Below are 17,030 nucleotides of genomic sequence, written 5' to 3'. Positions count from 1 at the left end.
GCAGGCTTCGAAAACAATAAACCAAAATTAAAAACACCAGGAGAAGGGCAGGGTGTCCCTTCGGTGACGGAGCTGGAAGTGCAGTCTCCAAGGCGCCAGCTGCCCTCAGCGGGATCAGAAAGAGCCCCGTGTGGAAGCGCGGAGCCCGCGCAGCGCTGGGGGCCGTGGGATTTTCCTGCCTGCAGGGGTCAGCGCTCCCCGAACACCGCGGCCGCGGCGCCGGCCCTGGGGACAAAGTCCCCGCGCAGGGCTCGGGAGCCGCGGCCCAGGCAGGAGGCGGCAGCCGGACGGCTCCACGGAGGACGCCTAAGCCGAGGTACGTGGGGGACTGCGTTTGCACGGAGAGAAAGGAATCGCATTTTCCTCACGCAGCCTCACGGAAGAGGAAGCTGAGGCCCAGGCGTCCCCGGCGCCCAGCCCTGCGCTCCCCGTGACGGCTCAAGGGCAGCGCCGGGGTACCCGGCCGCGTGTGCCCGCCGCGCTGCCCGAGGCTTTTCCCTCTCCGGCAAGACACCTTGGACTAAAGACCCGAATATCAGAAAAAGCAGGAATCTATAACACATTTGCCGTGGTTTCCAGACTTTGTGTTTCTTAAAGTGATCTGATGTTTGGAAAGGCAGCAGCCTCTTCAAAGGAAAAATCTGATTTATTTTCTACTCTCTACGGCTTTCGTTTTTACTAGTGTCCTGCAACCAATCTCACTAACGTGGAGTTAGGGGTTAATGTAAAGCTGAGCCCCGAGGACAGAGGCAGCACCGGCAGAGAGCCACCAGTGCCTGTGAGCCCTGTACCAGAAATTCCCATAAACATTAACGCATAGTAGTGGGATATTCCAGCATGAACTTGTCATAGAATACTGGGGACAGACTGGGAGAAGTAAAATATTTTATGTTTTAAAATATGTCATAAAACCTGCAATTTGAGTTCCTTGAAGTGCCATAAATCTCCACTGCCTATTGCAATGAGGACAGGATAGTGCCTAAATATTCATGCAACCCTTGTGCAGGTACAACATCTTGGCCAGCCTACCAAAACCACTCCTCGCTGTGCCACCGCCTCCATCAGGCATCCACTGACAGGTGCCAGTGCCAGAGGAGCCCCGTCCCTTTGCAGAGCAGCGCGGGCTCCAGGATGGCTCTGCTGGAGACCAGCAAGCGCTCTCAGGGCTCAGTGCTCGGCAGTGTGAACCCCGACCTCGCCAGCGAGCGGCAAACAGCCTCCTTCAGCGTGGAGAAGCTCACGGCCTTGCTGGACGGCAGCGCAGAGCAGACACGGATACGGAGGGCAGTTGGTGAGTGACCCTTACGAGGCCCTGGTGGGGGCTGGCACAGGCCATGCCTATGTCCTGCTGCTCTGCTCCTCCTTTGCAGCACAGTGGGGTTTGTGCTCCTGAGCATTTGCTTATCCCCCATCTGTTTAAAAAGTGGGAGTGTGGAGCTGGAGTCTTCTCTTGATGTAAATCAGTACGACTCCTCCGCAGCCACTCCTGCTGTCTGAAGCTTTTCCTCCTCCCTGCTCCCATCCCCTGTCTCTGGCAAGACTGGTTAAACTGGAATACAAGAACTGAGGGTCGAGCATCCATGTGCAAGGTAAATGCGTGCAGGGGCTGGTGCTGCTGTGCAGAAACGCGCATCACATGTGAGCCACAGCCAGCTTTCCTCCTTGGCATGTCAGGCTCATCCAGGTGGAGAATTTCTTGCGTGGGTTGGCTCAACCAGGCTGAGCTGCTTTCATTCCTGATGGGTGTGCCAAAAAATTACTGTTGCTCAGAAGAAATAGAAGAAAAAACCCTCTCTGTTGTCTCTGTAACTGCATCCATATTATACTCTCACCAAAGGAAAAAAACAGTACAGCCACTGGGCTCGCCCTCTTCACAGTGCCATTGGAGTTCAGTATAACCTTCCACATGAATAGACTCAAGGTATTAAGGCAAAATGGACAAGGGGAGTATTCAAACTGACACAGAAATAGTGACTCTGAGTTGTTGTGCAACAGTGCAATGGGCTGGTAACATCCCGAGCAGGACACCCAGCAGGCTCCAGCCGTAACCCACCCTCTGGCTAATGCAACTCAGCACAGCCTGGGCAAAATGCAGCTCACCACAGCCCTTACTGCCCTCACAGCAGTTGGAGGCAGAAGGATCCTTGGCTTCTTCTGCCAGAAGTCACCTCTCCCCCCTGATCAGGGAGGGTGCCTTATCCTGCAGGGTCACCTTTTCCACTGAACAGACCTCTCTCTCAGGCCCACTCAGTTCCCCTTCTGCTTCCCCAAACCCACTGCTTTTCAGAGTTAGATGTGACAGCCGTGGGAGCCAGAACTGGCAAAACCAAATCTGCCTGCAAGCACCCTAAAAATCACAGCATCAGTGTCCATGAGTCCAGTCCTGCCTGCTCTTCCCAAACATGGCTCAATGCACTGCCTGCACTTCCCCGGCCCCAGGAGAACCAACTGTTCTGTGTTGCTTTGCAGTGGAAGCTATCGAATCTGACCCTGTATTTAGCAGAGAAAATCAGTATTTCCAGACCCAGAATGAGAGGTACGAAGCAGCAGTCAGGAAGGCTGTTCATCTCCAGAAAAAGATGCATGAGTTGGGATGGACTGAGAATGGACCTGAATATAAGTACATTTACAGGTGATTTCTTTTTTTTTTTTTTGTATGTACAACTAATTTTTTGTTAAAAGCTTTGTATGCCAGACTTAGCCTGGCAGAAATCTTTCTCTTTTTCTCTCTGACTGAACTGAGAATATCCACAATAACTCACCTTAGTTTGTTGGTAGATGAGAATAAAATATTTTCACCGTCCTTTCCTTTAAAAGTTTTCCTAACACTTTGTGTGAGGTTGAGCTCCACGTTTCAATTGCTTGCCCCTCCTTTCCCCCTTTGCTCAGTCAATTCCTGGCTGGCTGTTGCCCAGGGCACGCTGTCTGCTTGGTGGGGTCACATACCCAGCAGGAAGGTGCAAGTTCAGAAGTGTCACTCAGAAGGGCAATGCCTGTCTCTTACACAGCACTGCTGACACTCAGAGCCCCTTTTTGGCATTTCATAGACTCATAGCACGGTTAGGGTTGGAAAGGACATTTAAAGGTCATCTAGTCTAGCCTCCCGCAATGAGCAACGACATCTTCAACTAGATCAGGTTGCTTGGAGCCCTGTTCAGCCTGACCTGGAATGTTTACAGAGAGGGGGCATCCACCATCTCTCTGGGCAACCTGTGCCACTGTTTCACCACACTCATTGAAAATGAGTTCTTCATTATGTCTAGTCTAAATCTACCTTCTTTTAGTTTAAAACCATTACCCCTTGCCCTGTGGTGTTAGGCACTGCTAAAAAGTTGTCCCCATCACATGAAAGATGATAATTTTTTATGCTGAGCTCTTCACCACATACAGCGAGAGAAACTAATGAAGGGGGAAATGTGCCATCAAGAGCTCTTGGACCTGATCATTATATTCCCATTAAAAAGCAGCTCTCCACTGCTCCCTCAGAACAAAAAAAATCCCACCCAGGTGTGCTTTTATCAGGCCCCCTGATGCCAAAGGCTGCGGCAGGACCAGCCCTGTCTTGTCCCATTTGCTGGATTAGGAGCAGAGCTGTCTGGCAGGGCAGCTCTTGCCTCATGGAACTCCAGGTGAGCACCAAGCTCTTATGACAGAACCCTGGCTCCCAGTGCCAGGCACAGTGAATCACACAATTTAAAATCCAGCTTTTCAAATCTCAGCTAAAGGAGCGTTATTTCTGGCCAGGCTGCCAAGGATTCATTAAGTCATTTTCTGTTAATCAAAGCAATTTTCCTTTAACTTCTTTGTTCATATTTTCCCCCCACACTGTTTCAGCATGAATAATTCTCTCTCAGGGCCAGTATAAAAGAAAGGTCATAGTCATTTGTTAACAATAGAAGGTATCCATGTGAAAGGAGATGCTCTCTAGAGCACTGCAGTAAAGCAGCGTGTTAACAGCCACTCAGCTACTGAGAACAGCACAGGCACTCACTTGTACATGTACCTGTACCTGTGAGGTGATTCAACCATGCTCTGAGGAATCCCAGGAAGAGGGATATCGTTATATTCCTCATGTTTTCGTATTATTTCTCACACACAAAAAAAGCTTAAATAAATTTCTCATTTGCACCATGGAAATCACTGTACCCAAGTTGCCATACAGTTTCTGGAATAGTGCTTTTTAGGATGTATGCAGATGGTGATGGTGATGGACCAGAGGTTACTTGGATGTATTTTCATTTTTCTACATGAAAATAACATCTCAATTCAGGACAAATCTCCATGAACCCCAGTATTGTTCACTGACAGCAAAAGGCAGCAAACAAACAGCAAAAAGCACAGCACCAAACCCAACATACCATGGTATTTCTCCAGAATGGGAATGGGAAGGTTCAGGAGATCCAGGTCCCACATACCTACATGTGTAATTCAGTCTAATATGCCTCACAGTGAATAGCTAGGGTTTGGGATTTTTCAAGTAGGGTTCTGTTTTGTTCTTTCTTTTTAGTTCAGCCTCAAAATCTGACTTAAATAATCAAGAAAAAAAATCCTGTGAAGTAAAATAAAAATATAAAATGCTCACAGAGTGTCAAGAGCTTTGGAGCTGGGTTGTGCTTTTAGCTCAGCATCTGCTACTTAGAACAGATAATTCCTCCAAGACCAAGTGAAATGGGCGAGCAACACATATGCAAACTCTGTTATGAAAGAAGAGACAAAAGCAGCTTGGAAGGGCACTTTTCCTGCAATGCTGTGCTGATGCTGGGTGCTGGGCAAGGTATGACAAGGCAGAAATCAAAAGGCAGCAGGTGGTACTGTCTGGTGACCACTGCAGTGGCACTGCCTCATTCATCACATGCCTGGAACTTCACTCCCTTAAAAACACCCCTTGTGCCTTCTCTGCAGGGCACTGTCAGGAGATGTCGCGTTCCTCCTTCACCGCGTCTTCATGAGAAGTATTTCAGTGCTGGGCTCTGACAAACAAATTGCCAAGTGGATTCCCCTCGCCACCCAGCACAAGCTCATTGGAAGCTACGCGCAGACTGAACTGGGGCACGGTAAGGCTGCAGGAAAACAGCATTTCTCTATGACACAAGCCTGCAGCCCAGATTCCCTTGGGAATTTGACTCCAAACTGTCCATCCTTTAGTGGGATGGGGGTGGTTGGGTTCTCATTCATGATTCTCATCAGAAGGGTAACCACAAAACCCTGATAATACCCACAGCCAGCTTCCAGGGATCCTTCACTCTCTCCATCCCTGTGATATACCAGTAGATAGCTATATAGATAGATATTTTTTTAATTTCTTTTTTTAAAGGCACTTATCTTCAGGGTTTGGAAACGACAGCAGTCTTTGATACTGCTACTCAGGAGTTTATACTGAACACACCAAAGATCTCTGCCATGAAGTGGTGGCCTGGAGACAGTAAGTACCACACAAAATTATCTTGGGTTTTGCCTCCTTCAGTTACTCCATATACTCTGGTTAAGTTTTGTTTTTGAGGGTCCAGGTGCTAGCAGAAGACTTCAATAAATGATACTCACATGGACAAGCAATTAAGAGAAAGGGGGTTGTCCAAGTTCAAAGGCCACAAAGGAGCCACCATCATCTACAAAAACCCCTTGGGTTGCAGGCTGAAGAACTTCACTCAGGAAAGCTCTTGCCTCTGCATGAATAAAACTTCACTTCTTTTTAAATAATACTCAGACAACTAAAACCTGCAGGGAGGTCATCAGCATAAAGGATTCGAGTCATCAGACAGTCTCAGCATAAAGGATTCAAGTGTGAAATTCTTTGCTCCCTTCAGGAAGGTATTTCACAGAAGTCACTGCAACAGCCACAGCACTTCCCACTCTCACCATTACATTAGCTCAAACTGTTTATTTTTTCTCATATTCTGTTACAAAACTGTTAATCCAAGCCTCATGGGCAGCAACAGAGGCAGAATGATGGTGCAACTTCTGAGAGTTAAGAGCAGGCTGATTTAGGTTTCCAGCACACACTTGTGCTGACCCATACCTAAGACCCAACACATTATTAGTACTGACCTCTCTTGACTGTGTTTGTGCTGTACCTTGTCTTAAGGGAATGGGGCTGTTTTTCTTCTCACAGTGGGAAGGTCAGCAACCCACACAGTGGTCTTTGCTCAGCTGTACATCCATGGGAAGTGCTATGGCATCCATCCCTTCATCGTGCAGATACGCAGCCTTCAGGACCACTCCCTCTGCCCAGGTAAATAACCCCAGACACTGCAGTACTTGTGCAGGTGCTCTATCTATTTTGCCCTTAAATGTTTTCTAAAACATTGGGTCCAGGGAGAGTTATAATTGCAAAAACCAAGAGAAGAGAGATAGCCAAGGTCTAGTTATCTAGTTATCAATAACCCCTTCCTTTTGATCTGAAGGGAAATTTAACATATCTTCATCCATATAAAGACCAAGCCCTTGACATAACCAGAAGCCTGGGTTGCTCTGAGCACCTCTGCATCAACACCTCAGTTCTGACCCCAGCAGCACAGATCCATCTGTCAATGGATCATGGAAACAAACTACTACAAGGCATTTGAATGCCTGTTTCACCCCACGGGCAAGATCACCCATGCTGGGGAAGAAGCAGAGCTGACCATGCCCTTCTTTTGAGGTCCTCATCCTGACACAAAATGGGGAGCAAAGAGTTCAAGTGGAAGTAAGCAGGCTATGTTTTCTCCTGCTGCAGGCATAACTGCAGGAGACATTGGTCCCAAAATGAATTTTGAGCACACTGACAACGGCTACCTCCTGCTGAAGAATGTGCGTGTCCCCAGGGAGAACATGCTGAGCAAGTTTTGTGAGGTATGTGTGGACTCACATCACAAACTTCCTGTCAGACTCTCATTCCACAGCCAGAGAGACAACAGGGACCTGTCTAAATTTGGGACAAAAAACTTCCTTTGAGTGTCAGTAAGTCTCTGAGGTTTTACCAAGGGCAGAAGGTACCTGGATCCTAAATGAAAGTCATCGTCAAGAATTCCACATTCAGAAGCTGGGGATCATGGGGCAGGCAGAACCTACCTCTGCCAGAAACAGTAAGAGTTTGTCTCTTCAAATGGATGTCTTTCATCCATCATACATAAAAGCATTGTTTGCATTCAGTGAAGGATTTTTACGTCCATCTTATTCCATGCAGAGTGATTACACACCATAGTAGGACTGAAAAAGGCAGCATCTGACAGCCTCTCTCTACTCTAGGTTCGACCAGATGGCACCTATGTAAGACAGGGGTCACAGAAGATTAATTATTTCACAATGACGACAGTGCGCATCTCACTCATTTCAGATGAGGTTCTGACACCCCTAATGAAGGCTTGCACCATCGCCATCCGGTACTCGGTGGTTCGCCGGCAGTCCAAGCTAAAGCCTGGGTAATGCCATGCATCCCGGTGGGAAGGGGACTGTACACTGTGTTCCCCCACGCCAGTTTGTATTTCTTCTCTTCATCTTATCTTTCAGACCGTCACTGGCTGATTTCCTGGCCCAGACAGGGCATGATAAACATGCTTCCCCATTATTTACATTAATGAGCTTCAGTCAAAGTACAAGAGAATGTTTACAGTTCTTTCCAAGATAAGTTTCATACTTTGAATAGGTCAGTGGCTCACACAGACAACTTATTCTTTTATAACTGGCCTTCCCCTGTAATCCCATAACTGAGCAGAATCCTGACAAAAGTGGACAAGTTGCTGAATTCTTATTCCATAGTGTCCTAGTAGTGGATGCAACATTAAAATACCTTCCAACATCCAGAAATCTAATACTCAAACTTTAAGCACTGAATTGTATTCAGCGTTGAATCCCCATTATTTTTAAAGAAATATGTTAATTTGAATGGACTACAAAGATCTCCATTTAAATATCCTTTCAAAAGCAGGAAGATCCTAGTGAAAACACGGTTCAGTTCAAACACAAACCAAGCAGAAGAGCACAGCAGCTGAACTGTTGTAATAACCAATTCCATTGATTGAAGTCCTAAATGTACCAACCACACGAAGTGATAAAGAACAGCCAAAAACAGCTGAGAAAGCTTTAAATAATTCAGACTCAAATATTTTCAGGGAAACATTTTTACGCACGTGGCCACAAAGATTCCATTTAAAAAGCCAAAGTTGATCAGGGTGCAATGCCACTGCCTTTTCTGGAACACCTAACAACTTGCTGGCCTTGAAGGCCTAATTCTCATCCACTCCTGCAGTCCCTGTTCCCCTCTGTACTGACTGACCACACAGAGCCTTTTCTACACTGTTAGGCTTTTTTGGGTTTGTTTCTCCAATAGCTCAGCAAGCTGGACAGATTTGCTGCCACACTGTCAGCTCAGTCTTGTTCACACACTGCTTATTAGTAATGAAAAATGCCATTTTCATTCTGCAGCAAGTAAAGTAACAGTAGCTATGCCCATGTCCACACTCTCCCTGCTTCATCAGCTGTCTTCCAACAGGGAACAAGAAGCAAAAATCCTTGACTACCAGACTCAGCAAGAGAAACTGCTGCCCCAGCTGGCAGCAGCCTATGCCTTTCATTTCATCAACCACTACCTGCAGGAGCTATTCAACAGGGGGTACACAGAGATCCAGAAGAAGAACTTTGACATGCTGCCAGAGGTGAGCTGCAGCAGGATTAACTCATACAGCACTTTTGCTCTCTAAATGTTAAAGTATTTTAGCAAACTGGACAAGCATTCCTCTCACCACTAGAGAACTGGAGAAGGAGGAAACACTAAGCTCAAATTACATGTCCCAGGTCTGCAACCAGTCAGCAACAGCATTCATTGTACCACCCCAAACTTTTTGTTTTGGGAACCATTGCAGAGTGAAAAGTCCTTGAAAAGCATGTCCAAAACCTCGTTCCAAGTAGCTGGTGGCACAGAGTGTTATTACACAACTTCATCTACAATGTGCACGCACGTACATCTGAGCCAAAACCAAAAATGTGACTTTTTAAACAGAACAGAATATTTTGCAATTAGGTGCTTGAAATGAAAGCATACTCTGAACAAAGGTGGCCAAAGCCAGAACTGGCTGAGAGAAACCCAAAAATGCATAAACTGACTACAGTGTGCCCAGCAGGAGCACGTGCAGCATCCCAGACACCAAAGGTCAGGCTCAGGGAACTGGGTGCTATCACCACCATTCAAAGGGGAACCTGACAGGGATTTCATGCTCAAATATTGCACAAAATTTAAAAAAGGAACTCATTCTGAGGATTCCACCTGTAATACTCTGCTTTTTTTTTTCTCTTTTTTTAACAGCTCCATGCATTATCTTCAGGTTTTAAAGCCATGATCACTCAGCACTGCACGGCAGGAGTGGAGATCTGTCTCCGGGCCTGTGGGGGCCATGGCTACTCCCTGCTGAGTGGACTGCCTTCCTTGTATACCAAAATACTTGCCTCTTGTATTTATGAAGGGGAAAACACCATTTTGCTCCTGCAAACTGCCAGGTAACAATTCAAATGTGTTCATCTAAAAGCCTGCCCCTCATTTATTCAGCCTTTACCACTTCTTCTCCAAAACCAGTAAAACCAGCTACTCCTTTCTCACAACACCATCTAAAAATACAGCTCAGGACATAAACTATTCATGCCTTCAGTCTAACAAGCATGGAAGTGTGTGGGAACTGGATTATCTCTTCTATTTTTGGTTTGGGGACATACGCAGGTGCTGTTCTGCATAACCTCATTTTCCTCTTTGCCTGGTAGCACAGCAAAGGTGTTGCTGTGAAAGTTTTGTGGTTAATTTTTTAAGCAACCAATGGGACAATGGTGCCATGTAATGCAATATTGGTAAAGTGGAGTCGATTCAGAAGAAGCAAAGTTGTTGGATACTGAAAGTGGATGAGTCATGCTCCAAGAACATCACTTTCCTCCAAACACGCAGACTCACGATTATCAAGAGTAGATTAAATACAGGATAAAGAAACTACAGCTGCTTGAACTTTTAATAATGTATGCTTTTACTAGAAGGAGAAAACCAGAGCACTTCTAAGGGTCAGAGCTACCACATAGCTCCATGCTGCCATGCAGACATTTCTGCATTCATTACTGCTTTTTGCAAGATCAAGAGCAAAGTCAAGAGAAATGCTGTACTCTTTTAAATCCAGACCTGGTCAGTCTAGCTCATAGCAGAGATACCAAAAAGCTAAGGAAGTGGGAAATGCCCTCTCCAAGGGTCTCATGTGTTAACATAATGTGACTTGTATGTTGGGGATCACAGAGGGTAAGACTCACTGTTAAAGCTCCAGAGCATTGAGACTCAGGTTGCAAAGTTGATAATGTATCTAATCACCAGACTGCTGAGACTGCTAATATAGCCACAGAAAAAAATATCAATATGGATTGCTGTAGTAGTAAATAAGGCAGACAGGCCACCCCTGAGACCCACCACAGATCAGGTGAGCAACATGCAAAACAAAAGGTCATTACTTGTTCAAGTCCATTCTGGGCCACTCATAGGATGGGTCACACCTTGCTGCTCCTCACCTGAGCCCAGTTTACTTTTTGCATGTCTCTTTGCTGCGAGGAGATCACCACCATGCCCTGCTCTGACTGTTACCCTCTTCCCAGGTTCCTGATTAAGTGCTTCATGGCAGCCAGTGCTGGCCAGCCTGTGCCACCATCTGTCACTTATCTGGCTGCAGTGAAACATGGGAAGTGTCCAGCCAAGAACAAGTTGGATTTTCTCAGTCCAGATATTTACACTGAGGCCTATCAACACGTGGCAGTCAGGTCAGTACAGAAGATGGGAGACAGAACTTCTCTCTTTGACATCAGAAATGTGTTAAGAGCTGAGCTTCTTCCTTGCTTTAAAGGGAGGTAAAATAAAATAAGTTAAACTAGGATTGGTACCATCTGTTCCTGAAAAAAAAAAGGAAGGCTACACAGGATTAACAGCCATGTCAGATGTTCAGTATGAAGTTTTCACACTCAGAAGTTTTTAAGCCATGTGCTACCAAACAACTACATTTCAGAGAGTTGGTGGCACTATTAAAGTAAATCCCAGACCACTTCACTGAGTTGCCATCCAGTAAATCTTTATTGGACCCTGAGCAATTCTATTAGAATCTTAAAATTTCACATACCTGAGAAAGTGATGTTTGTTTTCAGTTTACACCATAGCAAGAACAGAGCCTCTCGTTCTGTCTGTAGCCTTTCAATTACACACATTCAGTAACTCAGCATAAATAACAAATATATCATGAGTGGTCTCAGAATTATCTACACAGTTATGAGCTATATGCCACCTCTGAAAATCAGGTAAAAAGACAACTCTATTGTCATTGAAACCAGTGTAAAAACAGCCACTCTTCAAAAAGCTTCATCAGTGGGAACAGGATTTGAATCCCTGTGTAGAAAAAGAGAAACATAATGTGACAGCAGTCCAGTATTACTGTTTGTTTTGCAAACTCTCCTTACACACACACAACCCAAGAAAAGCTCAGCCAAACCCCTGGTAAACTACCCTGGAAGCTGAGAAGGCAGAAATCCTTCAGGACCAGGGTGGTCTGGGTTCTTCTCACAATTTATACTTAGATTTTGTATAATCTAAGTTCACTCATACTGAGTGTTGATAATTCCAGATGTCAGAAATGCCAGTTTGCACTTCAGTCATACATAACTCCCAAGTGCAAATTCATGCACATGTGGGATGCACATACAAGATGCTTTGTGCTTTTTCAAATTTCCAGGCTCACAAGCAGCACAGCAGCAAAACTACAGGACTTGATCCAGTCTGGAGTCAAAAAGCACGATGCATGGAACCAGTGCACAGTGCAGCTGGTGCAGGCTGCAAAGGTTAGCAAAATTTATCTGCTTATCTGATGTTTGTCTTTATGAAACAGCATGCAACAGAAATGGCATGATTAGCTTAAAGCCTCAGTGCTGTTTATTGTTTCCTGTTGGCATCTAAGAGATACCACAAAGACCGTCACTGTGCCCTGCATGGTGGAAAAGTTGTATTAAGAAGCAATTCCTTGTCTGAAAAAATTGCTGTCTGTATAGGCCAGGTAGAAAAAGACTAGGAGAAATGAAAGGGAGAAAAAATACATTCACAATTATGCTGCCACTATTGGCAGAATCAGATCTCCCATAACCTGCAACAAAACCCCACCATTTCCAGCCAACTCTCATCTTTTTATAAGAATCCAGCGTTTCTGGTGCCCAGAGGAGTCTTCCTAAAGCCACTCCACTGAAAGCTGGTGGAGTCACAGCAAAGGATGAAACATGCCTGGTACTTCTTCTATCTGCTGGAAAGATAACTGCAGGGAAAAGAGTGAAAACCAGTGATAAGTGCAATGTTAACTACTGCTGAAAGACAATTCAAATTTATAAGAGACGCTTTCAGCTGAAGTAGCATTGGAACTGCAGCATTTGTTCCCTAAAACAAGGGTGAATTAATACAGAATTAAGCAGAAAAGAGGGGAGAAAAGCCCTAAATATTAATGAAAATTAAGTATCTTGATAGTTCTGTATCTCCCAAAACCAAAATTCTTTTTTCAATATGCAATTAAGTGCAATTCCACTGCAGTTATGGTGAAGGCCTTCCTTCCCTTCCCTTCCGAGTCAGATCCACAACTTATTTTAACATCATTAACTATTTCTGAAGAGCCTAACATAAGCAGAGGGCCGTCTGTGGTATCATCAGTGCTGCTGCAAGACTCTTCAGAAAATGGGATCCAGGTCCCTAAAGTCTCTTAAGTGTTACAGGGTCAGGAAAAGTCATCCAAGCCTCTTGAATTTTCCCCATAACTTTAAAGTTTTGTTATACTGCTGCCTTCTTGGGGCAATTCTGTATTGAATTCTTATTCCATACCTTCCCTGGAGATTCACCCACACATCTGGCATGGCAGCTCTATGAACTGACCCCTGCCAGCTCTCAGCTGAGTGGCTCAGACACTGGGCAGACTCCACACAGGTCAGTTGCTTGAGTGGCCACTGAGGGCCACTCAGCTTCTCAGGCAGGTTCTGCAGTCCACACTGGCCTCCACCTCTGCTGCTTCACCGTGCCAGCAGAAAAAGCTGCAGTGCAGGTGTGCCATGCTTACACCTACAGCTGGAAGGGAACTGTGCACTGGGGCAGTGAACCCACACAGATCCCAGCACCTCCAATCACCCCCAGCAGTGTCAACGTAGCAAGAGTCAGTTTAATTCATCTCCTCTGCACCTCTGCTAATATTTCTGTCATTTCTGGGTCTTCTACTGGTGTGTGACCCCAAATTACTAGTTTACTTAAAACCACAAAAGTGGGAGGTAGATTTGGTTGTTTTTCTGTGACAGTGGTGTTTCCAGAGCTGAAGCCTTGTAGACACTGATCCCAAAGTACCATGAGCCCAAGGTCTTCAACAGAAGTTTTCTCCTGTTGATGTACAACTGACATTCACTTACCACACAAGCACATTCCAATGTGTTTCCTTCACATAAACTCTTTGGGATATTGATCAGAACTATTTAGAATAAGTACCAGCAGGATTTCTGAAGCAGTTTCCTAGAGTTTACAAATACCACAGTGTTGACTGTTTACACATTCTGTCTTCTGCTGTCACTGTAAGCCATGAATGCAAAAGGCCTGGTCACCCAGCAAACAAAGGATACAGACTGGAGAAGTGCCAGGGAAATGAAAAGGTTTTATATTCTTTGGAAGAACATTTGAGTCATTTGGCCTACTAAAGTCTTTGAGGTGCATTCACTGTTGATTGTATTTGTTTTCCAGGCTCACTGCCACTACATTGCAGTGAAAAACTTTGCAGAAACTGTGGAAAAACTTGAGACCAAGGCTGGCATCCAGAAGATTATGAAACAACTCTGTGACCTCTTTGCACTACACGGGATCTTCTCAAATACAGGAGCCTTTTTGCATGATGGATACACATCTGCAGCTCAAATGGACATGGTCACAGCATCCTACCTGGACCTCCTGGCTGTCATTCGGTGAGCTGCTTTGGCAGGACACACACAGCTATCCAGTTCAGCCCTGTGCTAGATATAAAAAGGTGCTGCTGTACCTATGGCAACATCTCCACAGTCAATTCACCTCATTCAGTTTTTATTTCCATTGTCTGGCAGTACTGGAAATTGATTGAAACGTCTACTCAGAGCTTGTTTTCATGGCAAAACAGACTCAAGTGTCCAGCTTCTCTGCAATCTCTAAAGTTCTGTAACATGAAGTCTTAAATTATAAATGAAGAAGTCATGAACACTTTCTACCATCTGCAGTAGAATGAAAGCAGGAAAATATGTAGTCAGAGCACACTGGCAGGAGGCAGCCACAGCAACCCATCACACATTGCAAAATCTGCTTAAGCCACAGCTAATACAGCCTACTCTGTTGCCATGGCTGAGCTGCAACTGGTACCCAAACAATCCTGCCTACAGCTACTTCAGATGCATCTGCTCGACACCATTTATTATCAAGTCTGTGAATTCTGAGTTAAGGCTTTCACTTAGCACAACACTCACAGAGACTTTTTGACAAAGGGTTCAGCTGTCACTACTCATTGCTGTTTGTTTAGAACATAGTAACTTACGGTGCAGAGGAGTTGCTACTGTATCTAAAATTCTACCTAAGCCACCTGGAGAGAAACAAGAACACACTATAAGCAAGGGCTGAACAGGGCTGAGCCAAACAGCAAGGGGTTTCAGAACTGATAACAGAATCTGAATTAAGTGATAAGTTTAACATAACATTTTCAAAAGCCTAACATGTTGTCTTTGGAATTCATTGCAATTTCTGTGTTAGTCCATGCCTTGTTAACAGGATTCAAGAATTGAGTATTTACATATTTACAGTTAGTAGAAAGAATATAACCACTTCCTGATCTGTAGCAAAAACCAAGCCTTTTCCAAACCCTCAGACAGCTCTTCCCCAAAAAGAACTGGAAGATAGAAATGCTGACATTTGAGCAAACCACTTTGCATCCTGGTATCTCAAGTGTGAGGTACAGCCAGCACAACTTCCTACACCCAGGATGAGGGAAGGATGAGGAAAAAGAAACAATCTCCTGCTTAGGAGATGCTGCCTGTGCTCTGGCTCTCCATGCTGTCACACTAGCCTCTGGATTAGATGGGCCCTTGGATGGGTCAGGGTTGTTTTGCTCTTACAGATATGAATAGAAGAGCTCAGCACCTCATGATGAGATAATAGAAATACTGAAAGGTGGATGAATGTTGAAGATCAGCAAAGCAACTTCACATCAATCTAGCAGGAACCTTATAAGACACACATGCAGCAAAAGAAAAATGAAACAAAGAAAGACAAAAATCAAACGAACAAACTGGCAGAGACTACTGAGAAAAAATCTGACATCTCCGGGTGATGAAGCCAGGGTGAAGACCCTGCGAACACCCAGGCAGCAGTGCAGAAAACTCAGGGTATTAGTAGAACATCACAGAATCACAAAATTATTACAGTTGAAAGAGATCTCTGGAGATCATCTAGTCCAATCTCCCTGCCAAGGCAGGGTCACCTAGAAATGTTTCTGAGGAATCAGAACAAGCAGGATTTCCCGCCCACCCAGTAAAGATAAGGAGGAAAATTGTCACAAGCTTTCCAGGAGAAAGCTGGATACTGCCAAGTTTATATCTGATTTATTTTCCCATCTTGCAAAGCAGTACCCTCTCAGTAACAGGAATGCCACTCCTGTGCTCTGTAGGAAGGATGCTGTGCCACTGGTGGATGCTTTTGACTTCACGGACCAGAGCCTGAACTCTGCTCTCGGCAGCTACGACGGGCAGGTTTACCAGCGGCTCTACGAGTGGGCTCAGAAGTCACCCACCAACCAGGTAGGGATGAATTACAGTTGAACAACTTCCACAGCAGCCAGGGCAGAAACTGCTTTTCTTCTAACAAAAGCAGTACAGATAAGAGAGCTTTTAATTCCTCTTTGTGATTAAGAGCTTTTAATTCCTCTTTGTATCACATTGTACAGAATAAGCTAAAATAAAAGTCTGTTTACATATTATGTAACAGCACTAAATGCAGGGTCTTTTCTATACACTAATACTTCTACTAGTGCAAAACTTGGGGTTTTACATATGTTTAACCAGAAAGAGTATAAGTGTTAAACAAGGCAATTTGATCCCTCATGGTCTTTAGCGCTTTGCTTTCTCAATTCATACATACTGTGGAGTAATGTAAAAATTTTGTGTGATGTAAATATGTATTGCTCTGTTTGAAAACTCATTTGGCCTTGAGTGAGATTTTTACTGTGGTAATCGATATCCCTTTGAAATTCTAGAGTTGAACACAAAATTTGCCTTTAGCAAACATTCAAGTCCAAGCATATTTTCTGAGGTTAAATAGTATGCTGTCCCCTTTGGGATGAGTGTGGTGTGCTGGTTATGAAGGACAGCACATATTATAGGGAAAAAAATCTTGCACATAGTTAAAGTAGCTGCTGGTTTGTTAGTTGGTTTTTTTTTTCTTATGTAGTTCAGCTTTATGTATTTCAGAGACTGTTTTTAAGAAAAAAAAATGCCTTTCCCTTCTTAATTGCCATTAATTCCCTTCCACATTCTCTTTCTGAACAGATGAGCCCAGCCTACGAGAGGTATTTGAAGCCACTTCTGCACAACACGCTATCGAAATTATGAAGAACACGTTCGAAGTGAAGGGCATACATTTCCTCCTGTTCTTTGTGCAGCAGTACATTTATGAAGCATCAGTAATGACTAATCAGAATTAATAATCAGTTGCTTACTTGCAGTTACAACAAGTATGAAAGATTCTCAGCCAGCCATTTGCAATTAGACAGATGCCAACAGCGCTGAGTGGTACCTGCTGCTGTGAGACAATCTAGTCAGGAATGGTACAGGGTTCACTGTTTTCTATCCTGAAGTGTCTTGACAGCATCAAAACTCTCTCATTTGACTTTCTTAATCTCTTTCTAAATCCACTATATGATGATTAAGTGGGGAGAAAACCACTACCACACTGTGGACCCTCTCTCAGTGTGATGTAACTATATAGTGCCTTCAAAAAATCCAAAACAACCAACTTTACTGAAAAATCC

At 44.6% G+C, this 17,030-nt stretch overlaps 1 protein-coding gene across 2 annotated transcripts; it reads left to right on the top strand.

Moving 5' to 3' along the window:
- The first annotated feature begins 237 nt into the window (after positions 1-237).
- Positions 238-16,930, top strand: ACOX2 (acyl-CoA oxidase 2). 2 transcript variants are annotated; one of them, XM_068202082.1, is made up of 15 exons: positions 238-316; positions 1,066-1,291; positions 2,470-2,632; positions 4,903-5,054; positions 5,315-5,422; positions 6,110-6,229; positions 6,713-6,828; positions 7,225-7,397; positions 8,468-8,630; positions 9,278-9,468; positions 10,591-10,752; positions 11,712-11,817; positions 13,733-13,950; positions 15,672-15,801; positions 16,549-16,930. In XM_068202082.1, the coding sequence occupies exons 2-15, from the start codon at positions 1,132-1,134 to the stop codon at positions 16,609-16,611; spliced, it is 2,025 nt and encodes a 674-aa protein (XP_068058183.1). In that variant the 5' UTR covers positions 238-316; positions 1,066-1,131; the 3' UTR covers positions 16,612-16,930. The 2 variants fall into 2 exon arrangements, with proteins under 2 accessions (XP_068058183.1, XP_068058184.1); XM_068202083.1 differs by lacking the exon at positions 238-316 and having other exon boundaries at positions 1,011-1,291.
- Positions 16,931-17,030: the final 100 nt, after the last annotated feature.

Source organism: Anomalospiza imberbis, chromosome 11 (assembly GCF_031753505.1).
Source record: "Anomalospiza imberbis isolate Cuckoo-Finch-1a 21T00152 chromosome 11, ASM3175350v1, whole genome shotgun sequence".
Taxonomy (NCBI): Eukaryota; Metazoa; Chordata; class Aves; order Passeriformes; family Viduidae; genus Anomalospiza; species Anomalospiza imberbis.
The sequence above is the reverse complement of the archived record's forward strand: the minus strand, read 5'-3'. Positions and strand labels throughout refer to the sequence as shown.